This window comes from Entamoeba invadens (genome assembly GCF_000330505.1).
Source record: "Entamoeba invadens IP1 unplaced genomic scaffold scaff_1105074726367, whole genome shotgun sequence".
In the NCBI taxonomy this organism is placed as follows: Eukaryota; Evosea; order Mastigamoebida; family Endamoebidae; genus Entamoeba; species Entamoeba invadens.
The window spans coordinates 103,424-130,397 of NW_004440445.1; the positions used below are offsets into that span (position 1 = coordinate 103,424).

At 29.9% G+C, this 26,974-nt stretch overlaps 12 protein-coding genes across 12 annotated transcripts; 8 read left to right on the forward strand and 4 right to left on the reverse strand.

Moving 5' to 3' along the window:
* Positions 1 to 1,148: 1,148 nt before the first annotated feature.
* Positions 1,149 to 1,999, forward strand: EIN_150510 (hypothetical protein; the record flags this gene model as incomplete). The annotated part of the gene is made up of 2 exons (XM_004257907.1): positions 1,149 to 1,778; positions 1,805 to 1,999. 2 exons carry the CDS (start codon positions 1,149 to 1,151, stop codon positions 1,997 to 1,999), a joined length of 825 nt encoding a protein of 274 aa, XP_004257955.1.
* Positions 2,000 to 5,698: 3,699 nt separating this feature from the next.
* EIN_150520 (hypothetical protein) lies at positions 5,699 to 7,878 on the forward strand (the record flags this gene model as incomplete). Its single annotated transcript, XM_004257908.1, has 3 exons — positions 5,699 to 5,756; positions 5,942 to 6,400; positions 6,428 to 7,878. 3 exons carry the CDS (start codon positions 5,699 to 5,701, stop codon positions 7,876 to 7,878), a joined length of 1,968 nt encoding a protein of 655 aa, XP_004257956.1.
* Positions 7,879 to 8,213: 335 nt separating this feature from the next.
* On the reverse strand, positions 8,214 to 9,268 carry EIN_150530 (actin, putative; the record flags this gene model as incomplete). The annotated part of the gene is made up of 2 exons (XM_004257909.1): positions 8,214 to 8,344; positions 8,410 to 9,268. The coding sequence occupies 2 exons, from the start codon at positions 9,266 to 9,268 to the stop codon at positions 8,214 to 8,216; spliced, it is 990 nt and encodes a 329-aa protein (XP_004257957.1).
* A 6,095-nt stretch (positions 9,269 to 15,363) lies between these two features.
* On the forward strand, positions 15,364 to 16,002 carry EIN_150540 (hypothetical protein; the record flags this gene model as incomplete). Its single annotated transcript, XM_004257910.1, has 1 exon — positions 15,364 to 16,002. One exon carries the CDS (start codon positions 15,364 to 15,366, stop codon positions 16,000 to 16,002), a length of 639 nt encoding a protein of 212 aa, XP_004257958.1.
* A 360-nt stretch (positions 16,003 to 16,362) lies between these two features.
* On the forward strand, positions 16,363 to 17,157 carry EIN_150550 (hypothetical protein; the record flags this gene model as incomplete). The annotated part of the gene is made up of 1 exon (XM_004257911.1): positions 16,363 to 17,157. One exon carries the CDS (start codon positions 16,363 to 16,365, stop codon positions 17,155 to 17,157), a length of 795 nt encoding a protein of 264 aa, XP_004257959.1.
* A 17-nt stretch (positions 17,158 to 17,174) lies between these two features.
* Positions 17,175 to 17,741, reverse strand: EIN_150560 (DNA repair and recombination protein rad52, putative; the record flags this gene model as incomplete). The annotated part of the gene is made up of 1 exon (XM_004257912.1): positions 17,175 to 17,741. One exon carries the CDS (start codon positions 17,739 to 17,741, stop codon positions 17,175 to 17,177), a length of 567 nt encoding a protein of 188 aa, XP_004257960.1.
* A 378-nt stretch (positions 17,742 to 18,119) lies between these two features.
* Positions 18,120 to 18,962, reverse strand: EIN_150570 (hypothetical protein; the record flags this gene model as incomplete). Its single annotated transcript, XM_004257913.1, has 1 exon — positions 18,120 to 18,962. One exon carries the CDS (start codon positions 18,960 to 18,962, stop codon positions 18,120 to 18,122), a length of 843 nt encoding a protein of 280 aa, XP_004257961.1.
* Positions 18,963 to 21,427: 2,465 nt separating this feature from the next.
* EIN_150580 (hypothetical protein) lies at positions 21,428 to 21,802 on the forward strand (the record flags this gene model as incomplete). Its single annotated transcript, XM_004257914.1, has 1 exon — positions 21,428 to 21,802. The coding sequence occupies one exon, from the start codon at positions 21,428 to 21,430 to the stop codon at positions 21,800 to 21,802; it is 375 nt and encodes a 124-aa protein (XP_004257962.1).
* Positions 21,803 to 21,913: 111 nt separating this feature from the next.
* Positions 21,914 to 22,363, reverse strand: EIN_150590 (hypothetical protein; the record flags this gene model as incomplete). The annotated part of the gene is made up of 1 exon (XM_004257915.1): positions 21,914 to 22,363. The coding sequence occupies one exon, from the start codon at positions 22,361 to 22,363 to the stop codon at positions 21,914 to 21,916; it is 450 nt and encodes a 149-aa protein (XP_004257963.1).
* Positions 22,364 to 25,082: 2,719 nt separating this feature from the next.
* On the forward strand, positions 25,083 to 25,463 carry EIN_150600 (hypothetical protein; the record flags this gene model as incomplete). The annotated part of the gene is made up of 1 exon (XM_004257916.1): positions 25,083 to 25,463. One exon carries the CDS (start codon positions 25,083 to 25,085, stop codon positions 25,461 to 25,463), a length of 381 nt encoding a protein of 126 aa, XP_004257964.1.
* A 182-nt stretch (positions 25,464 to 25,645) lies between these two features.
* On the forward strand, positions 25,646 to 26,164 carry EIN_150610 (hypothetical protein; the record flags this gene model as incomplete). Its single annotated transcript, XM_004257917.1, has 1 exon — positions 25,646 to 26,164. The coding sequence occupies one exon, from the start codon at positions 25,646 to 25,648 to the stop codon at positions 26,162 to 26,164; it is 519 nt and encodes a 172-aa protein (XP_004257965.1).
* Positions 26,165 to 26,267: 103 nt separating this feature from the next.
* Positions 26,268 to 26,974, forward strand: EIN_150620 (hypothetical protein; the record flags this gene model as incomplete). The annotated part of the gene is made up of 1 exon (XM_004257918.1): positions 26,268 to 26,974. A coding segment is annotated over one exon (707 nt), but the record flags the coding sequence as incomplete, so codon positions are not given.

Sequence of the window (26,974 nt, forward strand, 5' to 3'; positions counted from 1 at the left end):
AGTTACGAGCATCCTTCTTTCTCTAGCATCCCCATATTTCCTTTTACTGTAGTATATATAAGTTATTATAGAGTCAGTCTTTTAACGTTATCTAGTGGACAAAAAATAGATTCATTTTTGTCTAAACATCGGGCATTAGATAAAGCGTGAAAAACCTGAAACAATTGGGATGGATTTTTGGGACTGCTCCCCGAATTATTCCATTTTTTATGGTCCAAAAGGCACCAGATAACTATAAAAGACAGACTGTATATTTAACAATATCATTGTACTTAAAAAAAATTTTTAAATTCTATAAATAATTCACAATTTAATTTTACTAAATATTACTGTGTACAAAACCATTTAAATATATTATATTTAATAGAATTCTTATTTGAAAATATATTACTGGAGTCTGCATGTAAACGTTGTACGCCCATCTTTTTGAAGTTTTTCGATTTTATTTTTTTACGATTTTCCAAAAATGCTATTTTGCTTTTTTTTAATTACTCAAAAATTCCCAATAACTAGTCTAATTTGTGTTAAGTGTACAAAATTTAAGAAGACCAACTTTATAACTAATTAATGATTCAAATTCTGAATTAGTTAATATTATGAAATTGTGTTTGTTAATTTTGTCATAAAATATAAAAATATAAATGGTTATTCCAATATCAAAACTTTAAATAATAAAGTTATTCTCCAAATGTTGTCACTCCTTTTTTTATAAATATAATTTTAATGTATTGGGAAATTTTTTCCTGAAACTCTAGGAAATAGATGTTTCAGTTTTTTACCATTTTGTGAATTTTTGCCTAAATTCTATAATTTAAACGATTCACTGTGTATTTTTTGTAAAGAGACAACTTTTGGAGATAGGAAATGTTAAGACTGACTCTATTATTCATTATTGTATATAAATAAAATAATAAAACCGGTTTTGTGAAAATAGGAAATTAATTTATTTTTAGATCACATAAGTTGACATAATTGCACCAAGTTTATTCAATATTTCCTTAAAACATCATTGTATAAGAATTCAGTTTATAACATTTTGTATGACTGTCTTATGTTTTGAAAGGTCTAATGAGTGGATATTAAACAAGAATTTTTAATAATAAATGCACAAATATTTAACAAGACTCACCTTTTTTCTTATGATCTTAATGTGTTTTCTTTTAATATTATTCTTGGTTTCACTTCAAAATTCATCGAGATTAACCAAATTTCAAATAAATTATGTTCACTTAAAGCATTTTTCGAACGAATATATCGATACTTCAAGATTTAACTACACGGATATTTGTGGGGATATATTTAAATACAACGCAAACTCTGAAAAAGATTATCTCATTGGATCTTATGAGTTTTATGATAAATGTTGTTCACCACAATTTTTAGAAAGCTTGGAAATGGCAAGAGTTGCAATGCCAAATTGCCATATCGTCATTATATTCTTTTCTGAATTACCAAAAAGATGCAAAAACGATTATAGAAAATTGATCAGTCTGAAAATAGAGTTTGTCAAAGTTACCAAAAAAGAAACAGATTACGCAGTTATTGCTCGGTTTATTTCATATCTTGATTTTGTTAGCACAAATTACAATAAAATAGACCGTATATTTTTAATGGATATTAGAATTGTGTTATTTTACTCGGATTTTTTCCAAACATTTTCAAATGATGAAATATCATGGTTAAGTGAATGTTATGGAACAAAAATTCCAGAACAATGTTTTGGGCCTTCAAACTTTCCAGACCACGCAAAGTGGTTATCCAATTTTATTTCCAAAGAAGTTTCTGACAATCTCACAAAGAAAAGAATTCCTTCATTAAATGGTGGGTTTGCTTTTGGTGGGGTTCAAAAAATGAAAAAAAAACACTCGAAATTATTAATGCACATATTGATAAATCAAAAATGAAATGGGGGTACGACCAAGCATTGATCAATTGGCTCTTTTATAATGGTAAATTTAAAGAAGTTGATATGAAAAGTGTATTATGCGAACAAAGATAGTGTTATATTGGTATTGATGGGTATAAAGTAATAAACAAAACAATATTTTGGAACAATACAACATGTTCACCAGTAGCTTCACACAAATTTACAACAAACACACCAAATTGGATAGTTAGATAATAGATTTTAAGTTGGGATTGATTATTTATATTGAGATTAATTGTTCTGATAACTAAACTCTTTTCATTAATTTGTCACTGCCCTCAATTAGAGGTAAAAAAATGCAATTTTTACCTAAGATATTTAAATTTTATATATTTTCATTAGGTGTGGTTATATGAAAAATATAATTTCTTGATGTTAAATTGAAACAAAAAAGTGTATGACCTCTTTATCATTTTGAAATTTATTTTATTTCCCTGTTATTTTTTCTTATCCATAAAATCGTCATTATTATTACAATTTTTAGAAACAAAAAAAATCATTTTTAACACTAAAAAATAAAAACAATCATTTCACATTTTTATTATGATTAAAATATAAGGTAAAATGTATTTTATTATTTATATTAAAATATGTTTTGGATATAAATGACATAATTCAATTTAATTTAATAAAGTAATTCGATTAATTGTTGATATTAAGTAAAATTGTTGATCATTACCAAATTTTGTTGAAATTAAAATTAGTGTTTCAATTAATCACAAATGATAAAATGATTTGTAAATAATTGAACATTAAAAAATAAACAAATTTGATGCAAAAAAATAAATAGTTAACATTTCAAGTTTTCCTGATATTATGATGTGTCAGTTTGTATATAATTATTATTGGAGTGACTTACTTGAAAATTACATCGATTTTTAAACAATTTCTGATTTAAAAAGTTGTATCGTTTCATTCATTTTAAAGATAAATGTGTTGATACAAATTAGATAACTGGAGAAACTTTGACAAAATCAATTATTATATTCCCAATTGAAGAACAAATTGTTTATATTTATCAAAAGGTATATTTTTTGAAAATCATATAAATAATTGTAGAAATAAATTACGTATAACAACTAATTTTAATAAAAGTCTTGACCTAACAAAGTCTAAAAAACAAAATTTAAAAACTTGTATTAATAAAAGAATTACAAAACAATACAATATACCAACATTTTAATCAATTAAGTAATAAACTGCTAAGATATTCAAAAATTAAAAACTGATCAATCAATAATTGGCCAGTTTGTAGTTGTTACTTTAATTCAATAAAGCCATTGTAATTATATTTGAAAAGAACATTATAATATATAAATATTTACTAAAAACAATTTTTCAAAAGCATGTCATTTTTGTTTAAAAAATACCACAAAAAATTAAACAAGTACATTGAAAGTTAAAGTAAACTGTTGTACAAAAAAATAAATTACATTAATGTTGCAAGACTAATGATAATAAGTAATTTATAATATTATTAATTTTTATTTTTTTTACAAAATCCTAACTGAAAAAATGACGCTTTTATGAAACAAGTTTATTATAAACTTTTCAACCCATTTTCATTTTTTTAAAATTTTTACATTAACACTTAAAATAATATTCTTGTTTTTAAACTAACCCATTTTCGTTAATATATAGCCATTTTTGATGTTTTTTATGTTTGCTTGTGTAATTTAATGAACATAATAAACAGTTAAAAAACAGGAAAAAATATAATTTTTTTAACTAGTTAACGATTGTTTAATGTTATTTAAGGTGTGAAAATGGATGTCATTTAAATACAGAATGAAAGATTTTTTTACTTAGATTTTTTTTAATAATTGAACAAATTAAAGTTACTTTCTTTCTTGATTAAAAAAGTCACTTTAATATCCAACAAATATTTATATATAATTTTAACTTGTTAAATAACACCAATCAAGTAAAGTAATTAAACAACTGAAAATATTTTTAATGTTTTATATATGTACCAAAACATGTTGTTGATTGTTTGAAAATAGTTTTAGTTTTGTCTTTGAAACTTGGTTTCATTTTCTTAAAAATTTTAACTTCTTTGCAATCAATTTGTTCGATATTTTTTGGTGTTTTTGACATAACTAAACAATATTTTCAATAATGTAAAATGATGTGCTCAGTTTTTTTATTGGTCGACACAAGTAAATTTTGATAATTCTCAAATTGAACATTCTTAGAAAAACATTTATTTAAAAAGGCATTAATGCTAGTTTTATCAACCTTACATTCATTAATACAAAAAATAGATATTTGATTCGACAATGTCGACCATATGTGTGTATCTTTTCAAAACTGTTTTAAAGTGTCACATTATTTGATATAAAGTTCAACCAAATTGAATGTCACACATACAAAAACTACATTTTCAAATCTCTTACAAATTTGCAATTTTCCAATTGAAAGACACCACAAGTTATGTTTGATAAATCTGCAAAATTTCCACAAAAGTTAATGCTTTTAAGACTTTTTAACGAATATTTTTTGGATAATATAATAACTTAGTGACTTGATTTGTTCGATACCATTTTATCTGTTTTGGTATTTATTATAATATTAAAGTTAGAGTATTTATATTTTAATATAGATTGTATCATATATAATTTTTCTTCAGAGCACTCAAATAAAGTAACATTCAAGTTGTTTTTTAGATATTTAAATTCGAATATAAATTGATCACTTCTTTCAAAAAAGTGCCACATAGTTCATATTTGTTCAAACGTGCTCATTGCAATTAATTAGAATGATATTCTTTTCACATTTTTTATTAATAAACACCTCCAAGTTTTTTTATGTCAAACATGTTTATCATTTTGAACTTTTCAAATTTCTCAAAGTGAAAATTGCTGTTTCCAAACAAATACAACTCTTCAACATTTACAAATGTAAAAGTGTTTATCACTTTGACTTATATTTTTGTTTCTTTTCTTCATCTTTATCGTTTTTATATAGACTGTTGAGTTGTACATAACAACAATCTACACAGTCTCGACACTTTGAGTAAATTGTCCTTTAATTTCGTTGGCTTTATAATTTTTAACTATTAATGATTTTGGTAAATTGACTCATTTTATAATGTTTATCAAGTAAAATTGAAATTTTTTGCTCACAAAAAAGTGTTTTAACATATTATAAATAAATTAATTCAACTCAAATAGCAATGATCCTTTTCTAAAAACATATTTCTAACAAAACTATTTTCGAAAATTGTTTCAATTTTAATGTAAATAATTAAGGTTGGTCATTTTATTAACAATGAATTTTATACTATTATTTTAATATAAAAGGTTGCAACGTCTCCAAATTTCATCATTTATTCATTGTTGTAATTTTTACAATTTTTTTTAAAAGAAACACATTTAAATGACCTTTCATAAAACGTCCAATCAATGATTATTTGTATTAAATTCTTTATTGGAAGCTTGTTGATCATTTTGGAAATATTTTGTTGTGTTTTTTTTCAAATGTCATGTATGCCTTTTCAAAAAGCATTGTTTCAAAAGAATTGAATATATTATTTGAAAATTATTTGTTAAACCCATCAGAATTTGTGTATTTTTCAAAAAAGTCCACAAAATCAACGAACATGTTTATAGACATCAAAATATTTGACAGAGGGATTTAATAATTAATAAAAACTTCTTTTTGTGTAATAATTTGTTTGGGAGTTGATCAAAATGTTTAGATTAATCAAAGATTATTCAACATTATATTTTTACAATAAAAACTTTTTGCCAAAAATAATTACCAAAACAAATGTATAATACTGGACACCATGACAGAATTTTGAAAACCTGTTTATTTTTTAATTTTGGTATTTTTGTTAATATCTATTAAAAAATTTAATTTGTTTTTATATATTTTAGTCCATTTTCCAAATCATATTTTAATTTTAAAAAAACCATCTAATTAAATTTTTATAATTATATTTATTAACGATAATAGCTTTCATTAAGCTTTTATCTAACCACAAAAAAATAAAAAAAAAATAAATTGAAGCATATCAAATAAAACATATAATGATCAAGTTGGACCGTTACTCGATGATGATTGTTTCAAAATATTTTTATTCAGTTGGAGACTTCATTAAATTGATAAAAGTTTGCAAGAAATTTGAAGATATTCCTGCGATGTTTCATTATAACCCAATTCCTCTCAATCGCAAAGAAAAACTTTTTTCAAATGTTGAAACACTGGTGATCCATGCCAAAAATGAACACATCATTCCTGGGTATTTCAAATACGTCATTAAATATGAAATTGATTACCAAAAGTATCTTAAAAGTAAAACTGAACATCCAAATTACATTTACGAAAAAGTCTGCTACAACCAAAATGACAGACACGATAACACAAGTTTTGTTGGTGCAACCATTTTTGGGCGCTATACTTTTGCCGAAAATAAATTCAGTTTTCCTTCCTTATTTGATGCTACGGGTGTTAAAATATTTAAATTTGGTTGTTTTAATAACAATACCAATTTAGTCGAAATCAAACTCGACAAAAACCTCGTTGAGTTGCCTGATTATTGTTTTGATAAATGTTCCAAATTAAAAAGTATTGATTTATCAAATGTTTTGATTATTGGTGATTCTTGTTTCTTTGAATGCAAATCACTCACCTCAATAACATTTTCGGGGTATTTGAAAACCATAAGTGAAAACGCTTTAATTGGCGTCACATCACTCCAAAGCGTCGTTTTCACTGATTTTGATTTTATTACAAAAAGTCAATGTTTTAAAAATTGTTTAATTAATATCACCGTTTCAAAACATTTTGGCGATCTTCCACATAAAGTTATCATTACAAAAGAAGACGTTTTTAACGGATACACATTATGTTTGGATGACGAAAAATACGAACCGTCAATTGAAAGTTGCCCAATAGAGGTGTTGAATTTTGACGCATTTAAAGATAAAAATGGGATGAATACTTTCTGTTTGCCGACTACAGTCACTGAGATTAGAAGTGGTTGTTTTTCAAATTGCGACTTAAAACAACTTGATTTATCACATGTTAACGTTTTCGAGTATTCTATTATGAACGAACTGACTGCACTGACTTTCCACACAAAACTGGATCCAAATTTTCTTTGTAAAATGCCAAATCTCAAAAATGTAAAATTGATAGGAGGAACACAAGTAGAGAAGTCACCATGCTTTTTACATGACGTGTTTGAATCTTGTGGATATTCTGTTGAAACATATTCTTTTTATAATGAAGATGTCATTTTATATGGAGGAATGGTACCTACCTTTTGCAAGCAAATAGAATATGAAGCGATGTGCTATATTGGGGTCAGTGAAATTTGTATTCCAACATCTGTTACTTTTATTTCCTGGAATTTCACATATTGTGACAATTTGAAGAAAATAACGATATTGGGTAACAATGTCATACTGCCAGAACCCATTGCGAGTTATTGTGATCAACTTGAGGAGGCTATAATATATACAAATTGTGGCGGGGTTAGAAATTTCAGACGTTGCGATAAATTAAGAAAAATCACTTTTAGGACATTGCCAACAATCAAAGAGAACGAAAAACAAACACAAAATGAAATTGAAGAATGTTCTAGTTTGAAAGAAATCGTGATCGAAAACTCACCGAAGGACGGAATTATACATGAAAGTGTCACTTATTTTATTTACAATTTCTTTAAAAACGAATTTAAATTTGTTGGTGATGTAGTTTTTGTAAAAAGTGAAACAATTTGGAATGAACAAGAAGACGATCAGTCTGTTGAATACGAAATACCAGAGGGGGTCACTGTGATCGGATCTCACGCTTTGGATTACAAAGATTATGTTCGAGTAATAATACCAAAAAGTGTAAGACTTATTCAAAAAAATGCATTTTATAAATGCGAAAAACTAGAAACGATAGAAGGAATAACTAAAGACGTTAAGTTGGAAGAAGGGTGGCTAAGTAAATAACAGTACCACATTTGAATTTATTTAACTTGATAACTTTTAGTATATTTTAATATTATATATAAAGTAAAACCTCCCAAGAGCGGGATGGTGTGGTAATTTTATTCTCTCAAGAGCGGGAAATTTTAGCCAATCAAATTTTAAACCCGCTCGGCAGAGTACTCTATTTTTAGTTTCATCTAAAAAATCACGCTCTTGAGAGAACCAAATTTTTAGAGGTACTTCTCTTGGGAGGTTTTACTGTGTTATATTATTTGTTTTTACAAAACTTAAAAAATTGTTTTTGAATTATATTTATAAATAATTGTATTTTTTTAATTAAAAAAATGAAAATAAAATTAGTGTTTGCTTTCATAGATAGCACTTCCCTTTTCTTCGTATTCTCTTTTAGAAATGTAAGTGGTTGTTGATAAATCTGCTAAAGTAGCACAACCATGAAAAGCACCATAAATTCTGTTACTTAAAGCAACTAAACGAGTGTTTACATATTCAGGAACAAGTTCTTTGGTTTCCTTTTAAGTCTATTGAGAAAACCATCATACATTGTATTACCACCAGTTATTATAATATTGTCATAAAGATCCTCTCTCGTATCGATAGGGCAATGTTTAATAGTATCTACTTTTATTTTTGGGATACCATCCTGTTGATGTTTTCCAGTAATATCCACAAAGTTTTCAGGTTGGAACATAACATTTGTAGCCAAGAATGTTTCTTTTGCCAAATTCAATTTGGATTTATCAGGCAATTCATATTGTTTCAAAAAACTTTTATCTTCTTTTTCAAGTTCTTTGTTGACATCTTGAGTAACGTAACACATCTTTTTTATAATATCATAAATGGTGCCAAAATCAAGATTGAAATAGTTATTACGTTGTATTAGTGATTTAAATACATTGAATACATCAGCTCCACCAAAAAGAGTTTTATAACTGTGATTATAGTCAGGTTTTTCATAATAAATGGGAAGTACTCTTGTAAACACATCACCAATATCAACAACCAAACCGTTAACTCTACATACTGAATATACTGAAGCTGAACTGGGCGTTTCATAGTGAAGATTTGGAACTTCAAAATTTTCAAACATTATTTGGGCCATTTCTGCTCGAGTTGAATTAGAATCAATGAAATCTTCAGTCATGAAAATGTCGTGGGTATGACTGTCACCCTTGCATTGGGTTTTGAAAATGTAATCATAAACCTTCGAAAGACAGTCTTTATTTTTTAATTTTCCCAATTCAAAAGGAGCCGAAACACTGTAGTCAAATCGTTTTTCTAAAGCTTCGGAACCAACTAAATAATCATTGTTATTGTTTTTATTTGCAGCAATGATGTTTGGAAACACCAAATCTACAGTTTGATATTCTCTATTTGGAAATCCAACTTTCATTTCATGGGAGCCATTATCAATAACAAGAGCGGGTATGTACTCTTCTTTTTCTTCCGATATTTGCGTTTTAACCTATATTTCTATGTTTTTATATACAATAGTTAACTACACTTTGTGTAATTTCAAATTTCTGTTATATTATAATTTATTTTTCATTTATAAATTGTTTAATGACTGTTTTAATGTGTGTAAATAAAATTTATGAAAATGATATTATTTAGATAATAATTAATATTATTGTTGTGTGTAAAACACTTGAATTTTATATGATAACTTTGATGTGATATATTCTAATCATAATACATGAATTAATATATATCTTTTGAGATTAATTGTTAAACAATATAAATTTTAACAATAAATTTTACAAGACAGACTAATTTCACCAAAAATACACAATAAAATATAGTGTAAATCACCTCATATCTTCTAAATATTTAAAATGAAAGTATACCACATATAAAAATCAATTTATTTATTTTAAAAACCCGTCACACAAACAAAACATATTTTCTCTATACCATAAACCAAAAACAGGACCATGAACAGACCAAAGAAAATAATTGACATAGTGTTTTTTACTATTGATCAGCAAAAGAAAAAGCCTTGAAAATATTGCCATAAATATCCTCAACTTCTGAGTGGACCCATGTTTTTTTTCTATTTTTACTGGACCACCAACAGACCATTTTTTGGTCTTCATTTTTTGTATTAACAAATCAAAAGTGCATTTAAAGATATTTTTTGCAATAAAAGTAAAACAATAACTTCAAACACAAGTGAGGTTAAACAATCAAAATAAAACCACAAATACTCAAAAATAAATATGCAACAATTACCTTTAAAAGATTGCACGAGAAAATTCTGTCGGGTGAAATATAAGTTACACAATTACACAACTATTATTTATGTCAAATTAATAACGAAGAAATATACGAAAGTATTCTTCTTGATTATTGTAATGAATATCAACTTAAAAATTTGGAAGAAGCATTTAAAGGACCATTTGGATTAACTGAGAAGACTTGTGATGTGTTAATTGGAAGTGGAACTTCAACAAAACAAACATTTTTATTACCAATTGATTATGTTGAGGAAGATAAAAATGATGTATTCATGAAAGAGGTAAGAATGTTTATGAAACAAACAACCTCATAATAAGATATCATTTCAGTTAAGTCAAAAAATCTATTGTTGAATTCAGCTATCATAATACTTGATAAAGAAGTGTCAAAAGAAGTAAATATAGAAAAATGTATTAAAAGTGGAATTTGCACTCCCAATAATATCATCCGTGCTTTAAGAGAAAATGGTATAGTAGCACCTGGCAAGGCTCGAATATACAAATACTTTGATTTAAAACGGTCTTTTTTGTTAAAAAAGTTCAACAACAACGAGATAAAATAAAAAGGTTGGTGATAAAACGAACTAAAAAATATCCCAAAGAAAGTGGTATTCAATGTGCCAAAAATTGTCAAAATTCCATAAAACAAAGGTTTCAGCTACAACAGTCAACAGAATACGAAAAATAACTTTACATATAAAATTTCACCGAAAAAAACCACTCCTTTCTTTAAAAAATATATTGGATAGAAAAAGCTTTGTAACTGCTGAATTGAAAATGATTCAAAATATAGAAAAAAGTGGGAAAAAACCTCGCAAAATCGTGTATGCAGATGAATGTAGATTTTGTCTTGTGAAAGATTGTCGATCCAACCACATTCTGAAAATTCCAAATATTACACTTTTCTTCCAAAACACACTGCATCTGTGATGGTTTTTGGAGCCATTGGTCCTAATTATAAAAGTAAGTTAATTCGGTTGCACGGAAAAATCAATGCAGACAAATACATACAAATGTTCAAAGAAAATGATTTAATCAATTCTATTCAAAAGAAGTGTGGGAAAAATCCATTTTTATGCAAGACAACGCCCCTCTACACAAATCAAAAAAAAACACCAAAATATTTATATGACAATAAATTTAAATTACTTCAGGGATGGCCAGGAAATTCCCCAGATTTAAATCCAATTGAAAATGTCTGGTCAATAATTAAAAGATGAATTGAGATTACAGCTGGAATGAATGAAATGGAAATTTTTCAAAACGTTGAAAAAATGTGGAATAAAATAGGACGCAAAGAAATAAACACACCTATTGAATCTTATAAAAGGAGACTTGAAATTTGTAAAATTAATCACTTTCAAACGATCAAACAGTGGTGAAATTAATAAGATGATTATTATTAAGTTTTCATATAAAAAACATTTAATATTATAAGTTTTGTTGTTGTTTCTAATAATATATAATTTATAATATAAATTATCGTTCGTTATTTATTTATACTTTTACAAAATAATTTAACAATCGAAATCATTTTGGGGAAGTTATAATTTAAAAAGTGTCTCAAAAAAGTATTTTGGTAAAATAAATAAATAATGATAATAAATAAAAAAGTACTTTTAAAACATTATTATATTTTGAAAAAAACAAACCAAAGAAAAAATAAGGTTTTTGATTTGTGGTATACAAATATATTAATAATAATATTTCTCGAAGATGAACTTTTTGCTTTATTAATAATTTAAAGATATGCATTAATTAATGGATAAAGTTTTATTCTAAAAATATAATTCCATGAAATTATTTTTTTTAAACGATTAATTGTGGTCGTTATATAAATTCAGATTTTATACAGAACTCATTATTTATAATACTTTATTGTATTATTTTATTTTCATATTTATATTATAAATTATACAATTTATTCCGAGTTGTAAATATATATTTGTTAACAATAATAAAAAAACGAATTTGTTATACATTGACTAATTAAATTAAAAAGAATTTAATAATATAATAAAATATATGGTTATTTTCAAAAAGTAAAAAGCAAGTTCAAACAAAACATAAGTATTATTATTAAGAAGGTTTCGTGGTGTAGTTGGTTATCACATCAGTTTTACGTACTGAGGGTCCCCGGTTCAATCCCGGGCGGAACCACTTTTTAATTCATATTATTCTTCTTTACATTCTCATAATGTGTTTTTTATTACAAAAAATATAAAACGCTCAACAAATGACTTAAAAGTATAAAATATAAAAACAGCGGAGGGAAGTTTCGATCAACCGACCTGCAAGTTATGAGCCTGCCGCGCTACCACTGCGCCACCCCGCTTTCACATATATAATATTTCAATGATTTTAGGTGATAGCTTTAATTATAATACTATTTTTGTTATTTTTATAAACATCAAGACTATAATAAAACAAAAAGTTCCATCGCCGGGAATTGAACCCGGGGCGCAAACGTGAGAGGCTTGCATGTTACCAACTACACCACAATGGATACATATTACTTTTATTTTATGCCTTTAAGATTCTACAAATTAATAATATCATAAAAACTTCAATATTTTAAAAAATTTAGTAATCATTAATACCGGTTTTTAATAAAGTTATTTATTATTAATATTTAACTATATCTATAAAATATATAATTATTCTAATTTTTATTGTCATAAGTAAAAAAATAAAAGGAACTCTCCAACGGGGATTCGAATTCCGGTCTTTCACGTGACAGGCGAAGATACTAACCAGCTATACTATTGGAGACTTCTATTATATTGATTATTTTAATGTTACAATATTTTCTATCTTTATATTTTTAATATTTTAAATTAATACATGTTATAAAATGTATAGAAACCCTATTAATTTACAAATTTTAATTTTTCGTTATTTTATAATTTAATAATATATTTCTTATTTATTATACTTTATTATTTTTTTAGATGTTAATTTTTTAGTTTAATTAATATAACTTTTTATTTCGTTTAGTACAAAACAAATAAAAACTAAAGATCTTAAAAATAAACCGACTGGCATAATAACTAAATGAACAAATAATGTTCAATTGGGCTTGTGGCGCAATGGAAACGCATCAGACTACGAATCTGGGGATTGCAGGTTCGATCCCTGCCAAGCTCGTCTTTTTGTCCTTTTTATGTGTACTTCTATTATATAAAAAATATAAATATTTGTAATTTTACAAAAAATAAAAAGGTAGATTACCTGACGTTCCCATCTGTGTGAACATAATGGTACTAAACAGGCTCTAAGCATCTTTACTTCCGTGTTCAGATGGGAACGGGTGTATCCTACTTGATATGAACCTACCGAAAGTAAAAACTTATTAGACTACACCATTCAGTAATTGTATAATTCATATTTTTTCCTATTAATATTTCATTCCATAAAATAAATAAAAAGAAAAGTCTTAGACCACATTAAAATTGTTACCGTTATTATATCGATCTCAAAATGGTTTTTTTTATTATTTAGTTCTTGATGCAAACTTTAGTTAATAGGTTTATTTTAATTTTAAAAATATATTTTCATTTTGAAGTATCCTGCAAGCAAATAAGACATATAATATGTAAGCTTCCATAGCTCAGCTGGTAGCAGCGTTAGACTGAAGATCTAAAGGTCGTTGGTTCGAACCCGACTGGAAGCATACAATTTTTATCCTAATACTGTGATACCCTAACATTGTGAATAAATGATATTTTTATATGTATTTTTTAATAAATATATAATTTGTAAATATATTGTTTGATAAAACTTAGATAATATCAGATGGTTTCATGGTGTAGTTGGTTATCACATCATCTTGACGTGGTGAGGGTCCCCGGATCGAACCCGGGTGGAACCATTTTTATATAAGACTTTGTATGTCTACATTTTTATTTTTCTTCTTATCATATTACCCTTGATAGATTATATGAAATTTTAGTCTTATAAAGACTTGTGTTATTTCTATAACTGAAGACAACTTAATACTAATATAAGGTTTCATGGTGTAGTTGGTTATCACATCACTTTCACGTAGTGAGGGTCCCCGGTTCAAACCCGGGTGGAACCATCTTTTATACACTTTATTATTAACCATGATGTATGCTGAATTTTTATTTATTTGAATTTTTTTGTTTTAGTGTTAATATTTAGATACAAATTTAGTATATTTTTAATTCTATGAATAATTATTTTTTTAACTTGAAATAAAACCTTATGAATAAACATGAAAAATTAAACAAACAACTTATTTTCATTTATGAGAAGAATTTTTGAATATTACTTTAATTATATAAAAATTTAATGATACCATTACTAGTGGTTATTTTTTATTAGTATTCATAATATAAATGTATAAAACTTAAATAATGTTTTTTAAGATGTTGATATTTATTCATTTGTGAAATATAATCTTATGGTTAAATTATTTTCATAATATTGGTTATATTCAACGCCTTATATATTTGATAAAATAATATTTCTATTTTTACTACTAGTTTATAACATAAAAATTATAACATTACTTTCACATTAAATTAGACTTACACATATCTATGATTAAATTTTTTATTTTTATTTTTCTCTTTCAGATTTATTTGATGTTGTAAACTTTAATATCATACAACCTTTAATTATTATAAAATTAATAGCGTTTATAGATACTGTGAAAATATAATTTTTAAATATGTTATTTTAATTCTCATATTATTTTTCTTTGTATATTATTGTTTGTCGCATTCAATATTCAGAATTAAAACTTAAATGAAATTATTATAATATATATTATATTATATTATTCCTGTTTTTAAAATTTTAATTTTGAGTTGAAATGTAGATGATTATATTAATACAATTTTATTTTACTATATATTAATTTTTATTTAATTTTATTTTATTAATATTTTTTTGTAAAAAATTAAAAAGGTAGATTACCTGACGTTCCGCATCAAACCCATTAACAACGCGTGCAAACCCTTCCTCGTTGATGGTGAATTCCTTGTAAATCATCAAATACGTGTCTCCTTTACGTATTGTATGACCAAGATAATAAATGAACAGGTTCTTTACCTTCTTCAACCGCAGCGACCTTAGTTCGGAAAGCTTTACGATTGTGAATGAGAAGCGATCCACAAACGACAACATTTCTCGTTGTTTTCGAATCATTTGGATGCATGCCTGATAGTATACTCCGCCGTCTATAAATACCGCCAAGTTATTTGTAATTTCAGTTTTATCGCCCATGGAGATTATGCTTATGAATGGCAAGTTTTACGCGAAATATGGCAAGATCGAGAAGAAAAAGATATTGGACGCAATTTTCTACAAGATTCATGACACGTTTCCCACGGGTGCATGGAAATACAACGAAGCAGAACCATCTCATGTTGATGCACAAAGCATTCGAGAGCTATTTGTGACAGAGAAGAGAGATGAAACAAATCCTGTTGTCGTGTACTTAACAAACGACGAAGAGACGGCAATGTGTGGCTTTATCACGGATCAGCTTCTTTTTGAAAACGAACATTATATAACGTCCGAAATGACATGGTACTTCGAATCAACAAAGAGTATGACAAATGTATATCAAGGAACACGTGTTAGTATCACGTTAATTGTAAAAGAATTCATACCTTTAATGCAACATGCAATCGATTTGTGTTTCACTGGGTTTTCAATTCAGAACCCGTCGAAAATGTACATTGGTGCGTGGTATATCAATCCTGCAATCGACACTGCAATAAATATTGTCGACACAAATCGAACAGTTTTGTTTGGTAACAGAGTCCTTAATGAAACAATCGAAAGGAATGATTTGATTCAGCTCACGGAAAACACGTGGCTTTCCCAGGTAGAAACGACGCTCCTTAAAAAAAGATGATGGTCAGGATAAAAACAAGTACAGTGAATCTGATTCTTGCTTCTTCGTTTCTTTGCTATGAAACAACACCACTCATTGTTATTAGAGCATTAACGGGTGTAAAAACAAAGATTATTTCTCCGAAAATGCATTTGTACGGTTACTATCCAAACATATACGAGATTGTACTTGAATCGAAAAAAAATCACGTTTGTACAGAACAAACAGTACCAGCATAAGTGCGTCTCATTTGATTTCCTCGACATAACACAAATTACCCTTGTCAAGTACTTCGACCTTACCGAAGGCGTTTGCTGCCTCCTCTCAACAAGTTTTAGCATCGAGGGGGAAAATAGGTCACGTGCAGAACTTGAAATGCAAATGTCTGTTTTTGACGAAATAGTAACAATGTTCTTTGGAAACGGGTACAGAGAGTACAGTATTAGAGACGTAGTTTTCTACATGTTCGAAAGAGATTCAACAAGATTTCTCATGTGTACGCTTTCATTTCACCTAACTTATATCAGCGGAATTGAAATTGTAAAGGAGGGGAGAGGTACGTACAGGATCAATAGCGAATGTAGCTCCGAGGATTTTGATTTCTCAAATAGAGAGGCATTGTACAACGCATGCATGAGTGTCTTAAATGATAAAAAGAATGGGACAAAAGAAGTGAAAAGGGTATCACAACATCGATTGTTCATACCTAAGTTAGAGTCGAAATTGAAATTAATGACTGATTCGGAGAGGAATAGTATTGATCAATCGTTTGATGATTTCCCACATAAACGTATAGTTTTTGAAACTAACAGAAGAAAGATTGCGGTTCCAACACCAAGAAATGTTTCATGTCAAAAAATGGAGATTATAGACCCAGAAATTATGGACGTAATCAATTCAATCGATAGTAATCATCCGATTATTATAAAAGACACGGAGAAATTTGATAGTAATCCTAATGTCGTTAAAGAAAGCGCTGACGTTAAAGAGGTTTTGAAAGAAGTCTTAAACATGGAAGAGATAACTGCTGAACCTAAGGATAGAAATGTAGCAGATGTAAACGTGGAAGAGATAACTGCTGAACCAAAGGATGATAACGTAGCAGATGTAAACATGGAAGAAGAATGTCCAAAATACGACAGCGAAGACTTGATCAACGAATATATAAATTCATGATCTCTTTAACAGAATTCTTACTTCGAACTTTGATTAATCTTTTCTTCGATTACCTTTTTTGAATTTTCAACTTCGGAAACGATTTCCGTGTAATTGACTGGTTGTGTGATAATTCTTTTGTTTGTACTATTTGGTACGATGTTTCTTGTATAATTCACATCATATAATGAATTTCCTAGTAAATTGCCAAACAATCGAAGTGCTCTTTTTCGGGCGTCAGTGACGGATTCCTTAGCTGCTATCTCAAGTGGGTTGGTCTTAAGTGCTGAAGAACCAAATCCAATATCTTCGTGGTAGCATCCATTCTTCAAAGTGATCCGGACAATTGACAGTACACACCCTGGATTCTGTGGGATGAATTGTTTTACCTCATCGGACCACCCGTCATACCCAAACACAGCGTTTGCAATCTCTATTGCGCGAAACCCTTCGAGATATTTCATGCTATTACCGCCTGCTCCTTGTCGAGCACATACCAACTGTTGTGGAGTCTTTTCCATTAGAATCGAATCGATATCTTTATTGTTTTCAAAGCCGCGGGTCCCAAAAGGGGACAATGTTATTTCTCTTTTTTCCTCTTCCATATACAATTTAAAGATAAGAAAGATTCAATTCACGTAAATTCCACCATCGAGTTTCTTCTGGATCTCCCATGATGGGTCTCTTCTGAAATCGTTGATTGTGTCTACAATCTCACGGATCTTCTTTGCAAGTTTTATCTTCTGCTCGATGTAATCTTGATCTGAAATGCTTTGACAGAGTGTTTTGTAGATCAAGATGTATTCCGAAAACAGTTCCTTCAAGATATGTTCGTACCACAGGTGCGTCGAGTATGTGACAATGTTCTCATCAAGAACGGAATTCTCGTTTACACCTTTGATACTCATTGTTATCTATTTTTTAAGTTCTTTTGCGTGAGTATATTTCCAAAGAAAGAAAGTAAACAAGTAAAAAGGATTCGATTAGATGTATTGTTGGGAGTATCCTGTTTGGATGAACCCCATGTCTTCTGGTGGAGCTACTTCAACCTCCATCTCGTTGCTCTGGTGTACTTCCTCCATTGGTTGGACTGTCCTGATTGGAATAGGGACTTGAGTGACAACTTGACTCTCATCTTTCTCCTTAGTAATAGCCTTCTGTATCTTGACGTAATTTGGGTATCCTTCCATTGTTACATCCTCGATGATGTTCTCTAGTTCATCACCACTGAGTCCAAGAACAGAAGTCATCAAGAAGTCGTATTCTGTCACCCTTTCAATACTTCTCTCATCGTAAATCTTATCTTTCCAGTAAGGTATTTCGTATCTAATTCCTTTAATGCGGAAATCATTGAAGTTAAATTTCGGGAATATGGTACAGTTTTCCTCAAGCCATTTGTCAGAGTTGAACTCATGTACAAAATTGCGGAATTCTTCCGGGTTAAATAGGAGTACAAATGGAACTGGATATACATTTTTTACATCTCTTAGTACTCTAGATTTGAATTCTTCACCACCCATGAGGTTCTTTATCGTACCGCTGTTCACCCCATTTGATGTGAAATCATCGAATACTCTCATTACATAGTCTGCCTCCTCACTGTAGTATGTGAAGTTTCCGTCTCCTTTTTGGTAATCGACAAGTGATTCAAACGGAATTTTCATTTCTGGGAACATAAGGTATTTGAAGAGGACGCTCTTCCCAATGTTGCTCTTTCCAATGAGAATAAGGTTGTTTTTTCTGACACTGTTTGTTCCAAATGTGGTTCTTATCCAATTCCTTACTACATCAACAAACTCACAATTGATAAGTTTCAAATTGTTCATTTTTCGTTCTTCCTCAAATCGTTAGAATCGATTTCTCTTTGGACGTATTCTATCCACGACTTTCATTAGCTCGTATGCCTCGACAACACCAAAATTTGAAACAAGGATGTCATTTGCCTCCTTCGTTGTTCTTGATTTAGATGCCATTGATATTAATTTGGACCTTGTTACACTCTTTATTGCGTTTCTATCCATTATAAATCCCATTGTTTCTCCTCTGCTTGTTGACTTTTCTGCCATAAACAATGACCGGAACATTACTTGTTCTGCAAAATCCCTAGTACATTGGACCGGATTAAGGATAATGATGGTATTGTCCTTACTGAATATAGTCTGTGTTACTTTACAGAGCTTCTTGGATGCGAATACAACAGTATATACAACGATGTATTTCAGAAGGTCAACATCTTCCCCGTCTTTAATTGTCAAATATGAATTTGTGTCCCAATTAATAACTTGATCTACGGTATCTTTTCTGGCTAGATACCAGCTGACATTGCTTGGTTGGCTCTTCGGAGCATACGTCTGAAGTATACATTCTTCCAATACCCCCAAACCATAAGAATTATTAAATGTGGCATATCCCACAATCTTGGGGACTTTTTTCTTGTCTACGTTGCTTCTAGGTTCCCTGCTGTTGCTTCTTCCTCTACTTGTCTCCTGTATGCTCATTGATGTTGGCAATTAAGATTCGAGATCGGAATAAGTAGTCCCCGAACTGCGAATGGTATTGGATTTGAGATCATAACTCCAGTGTGATGATTGTGATAAAGAATCATACTAGTAGTTTATAGTAAATAAGCTATAGTTGTAGTGGATTAGAATTATTCTATGAGAATAATAAGTGTTTGATTGGCTGTTTTGGATGAATAAGTGGTATGAGACGATACGAATTGAGGCATTCTAGTACTTTGTAGTAAATGAACTATAGTTGCCACTTGTGGATAATTCCAAGAGACAAGAACTGCATCTGATTGGGCGATTTCAGAAAGATAACTCCAGTGTGATGATTGGATTCCTCAAATTTATGCAACTATTGTAAAAGAAACCATAACATACTATACCTTGAGAACTGGTGCTATAAATATTCTCATTGGCTGTGGTCCAAAAAATTGTCCATCACCCATAACAGGAAAATGCCGAGCTAAATACCGGGCGTAATGCTCTCATTAGGATATTTCCACTGTGTTCCACAGCGATCCAAATAGGGATTTCTTCCTAATCCAACTTAAAAATCCCATATAATTACATGAAATTGAATAAATTAGCATAGAACTGGTAAAACAAAAATAGAATATAAAATATTTAGTTATTTGAAATGTGGTAAAAACAGTTGTATTTCAGGAAATCAACCTAATTCACCGAAACAATCCCTATGTGGACTTCAGTGGAACGGCATGGAATAATCGTAATCATCCTAATCATCCCATTATTTCACACGGCATTCAACCTATATTAATCATGGACCTTTTTAAAAAAAATCCCTAACAAGGTATTAATAGACACAAATCTGATTGGTCAATTCATTGATTCAAAATGTTATTTTAAAATGGAATTCACTTTCAAAAATGAGGCAATTTTTAAAAAATGAATATTTGTTGGGTAATATACACTTAACAAAATGGGAAACGTTCCTCATCAACACACATGTTTTGAATTTCCTGTATCAATCACTTCATTTTTCAAACAACAAATAACAAAACGAATAACAAATAACAAGGAGTATCCGAAAATAGATTTGATACCTTTTGGGGTGTTCAGTTGTCCAAATTCCATGACAGGGAAATGCCGCGCAGTCGTGTGAGTATTCTATCTAATGTAAGCATATTGTCCACATAGTCCACTGGTGTCCATAAAGGGAAATGAAAGCAAATTTCGGTTGAAGACCCGATATTGTACATATTACCAATGATTTATACTTTTGCCAAATTACACTTTTAACTCTTTAGTATTAAATTATAGTATTTATTGGTATTAGTATTTATTAGTATTGGAAGTTATTTGGTATTATTAAGTATGATATTATAAATTGGAAGTTATTTGGTATCTATTAGTATATCATGGAATTATAGTATCATTTATTATTATCTATTAGTATTATTATTCAATACTATTTATTAGTATTCACTAGAATTCAATGGGAGTATCGAAACGGCAACTCTCTATTCTCCATGTTTCAAGTCAATCTTCGGGATGTCACCCACATCTTTCCACAATTTCCCTATGTGGACAGGTGTGGACACTATGGACACTTTCCTAATCGATCCTAATCATCCCGATCTCTCCCACGGCACAAACATAACACTTCTTGTGGACACTTTCACGGACAAATACCAATCGGGATATTTATAGGCGCATCAAAATGGAACAGCAAACAATTCATGAAGTATAAAGTACTATATTTTCCAGGTTGAAAGAAGTGAACGCAGCAACTTAAACAATCCCACAATCTCGAAAATGGGTCGATGTCAAAGCAGCTCAGTCGCAACAACGAAAGATCAAGCGAAAACACAAGCGAAAGCAATTCAATCACTGTCGACAGTGATGAATGGGAAGAAGTCCCAGTCAAGAAAGACAACAAGTCAGACTCGGAATCGGAATCGGAATCATTCATTGCAACTCAGTTGACGTACAGCCAACAGGAAAGAAAAGACGAGAAGAAGAAACACAACAAGGAAATTACAGAGAAAAAGCCAAGAAACGAAAACGAAACAAACATCCTCATGCAAAGAAGAAAACTGGTTATCCTCAAAAGTGTTGAACAGTTGGCAAAATCACTCAAATCCGTTAAAAATGATATCATCAGTTTCTCCGAACTGTTGGATTCATTCTATCTTTAAGTAATACAATTTTTACTTTTACTTGTTTTTTTTCAATCCAAAAATAGATGACGATGAAATCAATGATATTCTTGCAAAGTTAGATGATTGATTTTCAATTGTTTTTTTCCGTTAAAAAGAAACCAAGTTAAAGTAGTTGTATACTTCTCCGATAGATGGTCGCATTTCGCAGTCGTCGCATGTCATTTTGAGGAGAAATCCTTTGTGTTGTATGTTTTCATTCAAAAGTAAATCCTGTAAGTCGAAATTGTACCCAGACGTGAATAATTCAAGGATTGTGTATCCAAGACAACAGATGTCAGACCCATAACACATTCCTCTCAGTGTTTTTGATTCGGGAAGGTATCTTCGTGTGCAGCAAAAGCTTTTGAAGTGTTTATTCTTCACAAGTGTGCGTGCAAGCTCAAAGTCGATGATCTTAGCAATCCCATTCACAACAACAACATTGTCGGGCTTGATGTCCATGTGAACAATTCCTTGCTCATGAAGAAACATGATTCCACAGAGATATCTTGGACGTATTTCTTCCCTTCCACAATACAACGGAGTGGTGTGCCACATTCCATTGCTATCCCATAGTTTGCTTCTGCAACAAGATTGTTACTAGAGTAGTGGTTTGTATCATACACACCAAGGATATCAATGATATTCCCGTGCTTATATTTCCAAATGCGATTCAGAAATGCCTTTCGTTCCTCGCAAATACAGACAAATTTTAAATATATTTCCTTCGTTTCATGTCTCGCTTTCAGAAAGATTTTGTTTATGCTTTCCTTGATCCATATGACGATTTTTGGTTCGAACGAATTGTTTTCTGACACAAACACAATTGGGGATTTAATAGTCATTTTGTTTTTATTGATTGTGATTACGGTGTAGTTCTTGTCGATGATAACTGTTGGCACTGGGGTGTATTCCATTCTGGGATAATTCTAAGTGACAACAACTGTATCTGATTTTATGATCGAGAAAAATAACTCCTGTGTGAAAATTGGATTCTCAATTCGATGTAACTGTGGTAAATGAAACTATAACAAATAGTAAGAAAAAAAGAGGGAATTATTAGAACAATTCTACTTAATACAATTACCTATTATTTTTATTCGTGTTAAATTACTAGTATATCGAACTATTAGTATACTATAATTACAAGAAATTACAAATGATTGTTTAAAACAAAAATTAAAATTGGAAAATTGTTTAAATCCAAGCTTCGTAGGTTGTCCCGTCTTGATTTTGGAACGTCACCAGTTCCATTCCAGGATGATCGTCTTGATCTTGATACTCAACTGTTGGTCGTTAGATTTATATGAGAATTCATCCGGATTAAAATTATCATTATCATTATCATCATATAATTCTTTTCTAGCAAACATATCATAGTAGAGAACAAAGTCTTCATCATCAAGGAGATGATGCTCTTTCCTGCCTTCTTCTCTGCTGCTTGGTTCTCTGTTGATGCTATGGCTGCTGCTTTCTCCTTTGCTGCTGCTGATACTGCTGCTCATTGTCAACTGAGATACGAGATTTGAATAAGTAGTACTCGAACTGCGAATGTTATTGTATTTGAGATCATAACTCCAGTGTGATGATTGTGATACAGAATCATTCTAGTAGTTTATAGTAAAATAACAATACTTATAGTGGATTAGAATTATTCCATGAGAATAACAAGTTTTTGATTGGCTGTTTTGGATGAATAAGTGTTATGAGACGATACGAATTGAGTCATTCTAGTACTTTGTAGTAAATGAACTATACTTGTTCCACTTGTGGATAATTCCAAGAGACAAGAACTGTATCTGATTTGCTGATCTTAGAAAGATAACTCCAGTGTGATGATTGGATTCCTCAACTTTATGCAACTATTGTAAAAGAAACCATAACAAATAGTAAGACAAAAAGAGAGAATAAAATGCCAAAAATAACTTCAAAAAGGGGCAAACCCAATAAAATGTCCGTTAGGGGAAATAAGAGTCAATTTGAGTCCTTCAAATCGGGAAATTAGCATTTTTTGTAACTTTCAGACAACTCCGTTAAGTCCGTTAAAGGGAAGTTAGGATGATTTATAGGACTTTTCCCGGAAATTACCAAATTATACTATACTTTAGAGAGAATTATTAAAACAATTCTACTCAATACTATTTTATTTTATTTTATTTTAATTGAACTACTAGTATACTTTACTCTACCAATACTATACTATACAATACTATACAATACTATACAATACTATACAATATAGTACAATACTATACAATATAGTACAATACTATACAATTAAGTACAATACTATACAATATAGTAAAATGAAATAGTACCAAAAATATTGATATTCAATGAAAAATCGGGAAAACAACCAAATAATAGGATGATTTCCTACTAACGGAGTAAACGGAAAAGAGAAAATATGCTAATAACCCGATAAATGGACTACAAATGGTCTGATATAGCAATAACGGAGTGTTTTCAGCTTTTGAGCAATTTGGGGCTATTAATAGGCATGGATTTGGCAATATTGAAGAAATTGTCCGTTTGAGAAAAAAGAGGCGAGAATCAACGGAAGAAGTGGGAAATTAGGACTATAATTCTTTTCAGCTTAATCCGTTAAGTCCGTTAAAGGGAAAATGACCTATTATTAAGAAACAATCCCAAACAATTCCATGGAATGGCTATTCAATAGATAAGTATTGTTAAAAAACAGGAAATGAACCCAATTTTACGAGTAAATCCTACTAACGGAGCTAACGGATATTTCGGAAAACACAAATTATGCTAATAACCCGAATATTGAGGATGGAAAATACCATTATTCAATTAACGGAGGATTTCTTGCAAAAACCCAATTTGAGTGTTATAAATAGACCCGATGAGTGAATAGTAATGAATAGTAATGATCCGTTCCAATTCAAAAGGATGAACAATCAGTCATAAACCAAAATGGGGATATAATCCACCGATTGATCATAACAAAATGGGATTTGTTCCTAATCAACACCCACTTCTTGAATTTCCTGTATCAATCCCTTCATTTTTCAAAAAACAAACAACAAAACGAATAACAAAATACTCGATATAGTACATTTTTCAGTAGTATCCCCACGGCACAAACCTAACACTTCTTGTGGACACTTTCACGGACAAATACCAATCGGGATATTTATAGGCGCATCCAAAATGGAACAGCAAACAATTCATGAAGTATAAAGTACTATATTTTCCAGGTTGAAAGAAGTGAACGTAGCAACTTAAACAATCCCACAATCTCGAAAATGGGTCGATGTCAAAGCAGCTCAGTCGCAACAACGAAAGATCAAGCGAAAACACAAGCGAAAGCAATTCAATCACTGTCGACAGTGATGAATGGGAAGAAGTCCCAGTCAAGAAAGACAACAAGTCAGACTCGGAATCGGAATCGGAATCATTCATTGCAACTCAGTTGACGTACAGCCAACAGGAAAGAAAAGACGAGAAGAAGAAACACAACAAGGAAATTACAGAGAAAAAGCCAAAATATGACAATGAAAACGAAACAATCGTTCTCCTACGAAGAAGAAGACTAGTTATCCTCAAAAGTGTTGAACAACTGGCAAAATCACTCAAGTCTGTTAGAAATGATATCACCAGTTTCTCCGAACTGTTGGATTCCATCAATCTTTAAGTCATACCAATTCTTACTTTTATTTTTCTGTATTTATTTTATTGTACCAAAATTCAAAATCAAAGTTTTTGATTCACTACCTTTGTATCCGCATCCAAGCGCTTACCATTAAACCTGTTCATTTCAATTTAATCGTTGTATTTATAGGGTTTTGTGCGATTAAGATCCAACTCATAAATCAAATGGATACACATCGAATTGAGATATTAAGACGATCTCGAAAGGAAACAAAGGAATGGTACGATTACCAGCAGTCGTATTTAATTTGTACATTGATTAAAGAAGGCCATGAAGTGACAGTGCGAAGATATAGGTATAAGATCGAAGATCGGAGCATCACATTACACGTTCTAAAGATTGACAACAATGAAGTTAAAGAAATCAAGCCAGAATATACGGACAACAAAAATGAAAAACGGGCTAAAAACCAAGAAGAATACATCAGAGGAATGGATACCATGTGCGAAATCTTAGTAAAAGACGGGTACACGTTCACAACAAAACAGAGTGTGCATGGGAAAAAACAAAGAATCACTAGCATCACTTGCAATGGTAACATCATATCTCAGGAAACGATCTTTGAAGAAGGAAAGAAGTTCAATGAATTTTGCAAAACTTTGAAATGCATGGAAGTTGTGTTAAATAATTTACTGATTAACAATTATTCAATTCACTTCACAATTAAAACAAAAAATAGATGACATTTTTATCAAAGGAAACAAACAGAAATTTATATGAAGAATATTTCTACGTATTCCATTTTAGTTTTTTTAATAAAAAGTGGGATGTAATCTTATAAAACAGATGTTGAATTTCAATGGATCATCAAACAACCAAGTCCAGCTCATTAGATATTACCGAAACATAATGCTAAACAACAGTGACTCATATTGGCAAATCAATCCAAAGAAAAACGGGATTTCAACGATAGAAACCAAGAAGAGGGTGTTCAAGGTCTTTAGAACGAGTGAAGAAATCCATTTCATAGATTATTTCGAGAAAATCCCACAAAGAGTTACAGGAAATTCATTTGTCATGCATGGGCTAGAAATCATCACAGGAGCAATCAAACAAAACAAATCATACGTAGAAATGAATCAAGAACTAGAATTGTTGTTGGGCACTTTGTATGAAAAGTACAAAGAAATCAAACGTCAACACGACGAAAAAATGATTTACACGAAACAAATGGAAGAGGATGTCAACGAAATTGTTCTTGCAATGATTCAAATCACATTCCCCGTATATCTTCTTACAAAGCTCGATATCCCATTTCAAATGAAGAGGAATCTAGAAACATTCTTATCATTCAGTGGTCATCAAATCAGCGTCTTCTCAGACATGATTGACTGGTCAATTATTTATCAAATGAACTGGTTCAAAACACCAATCAATATCAGACTCTTTAACGACTCGTTCAATGGGAAGAAGCAAATCATCTTAAGAGAAGGGGAATATATTGTCCACAAAGAATACTTTAATCCAAGCGTAAGCGTGCCAACACTTGTATA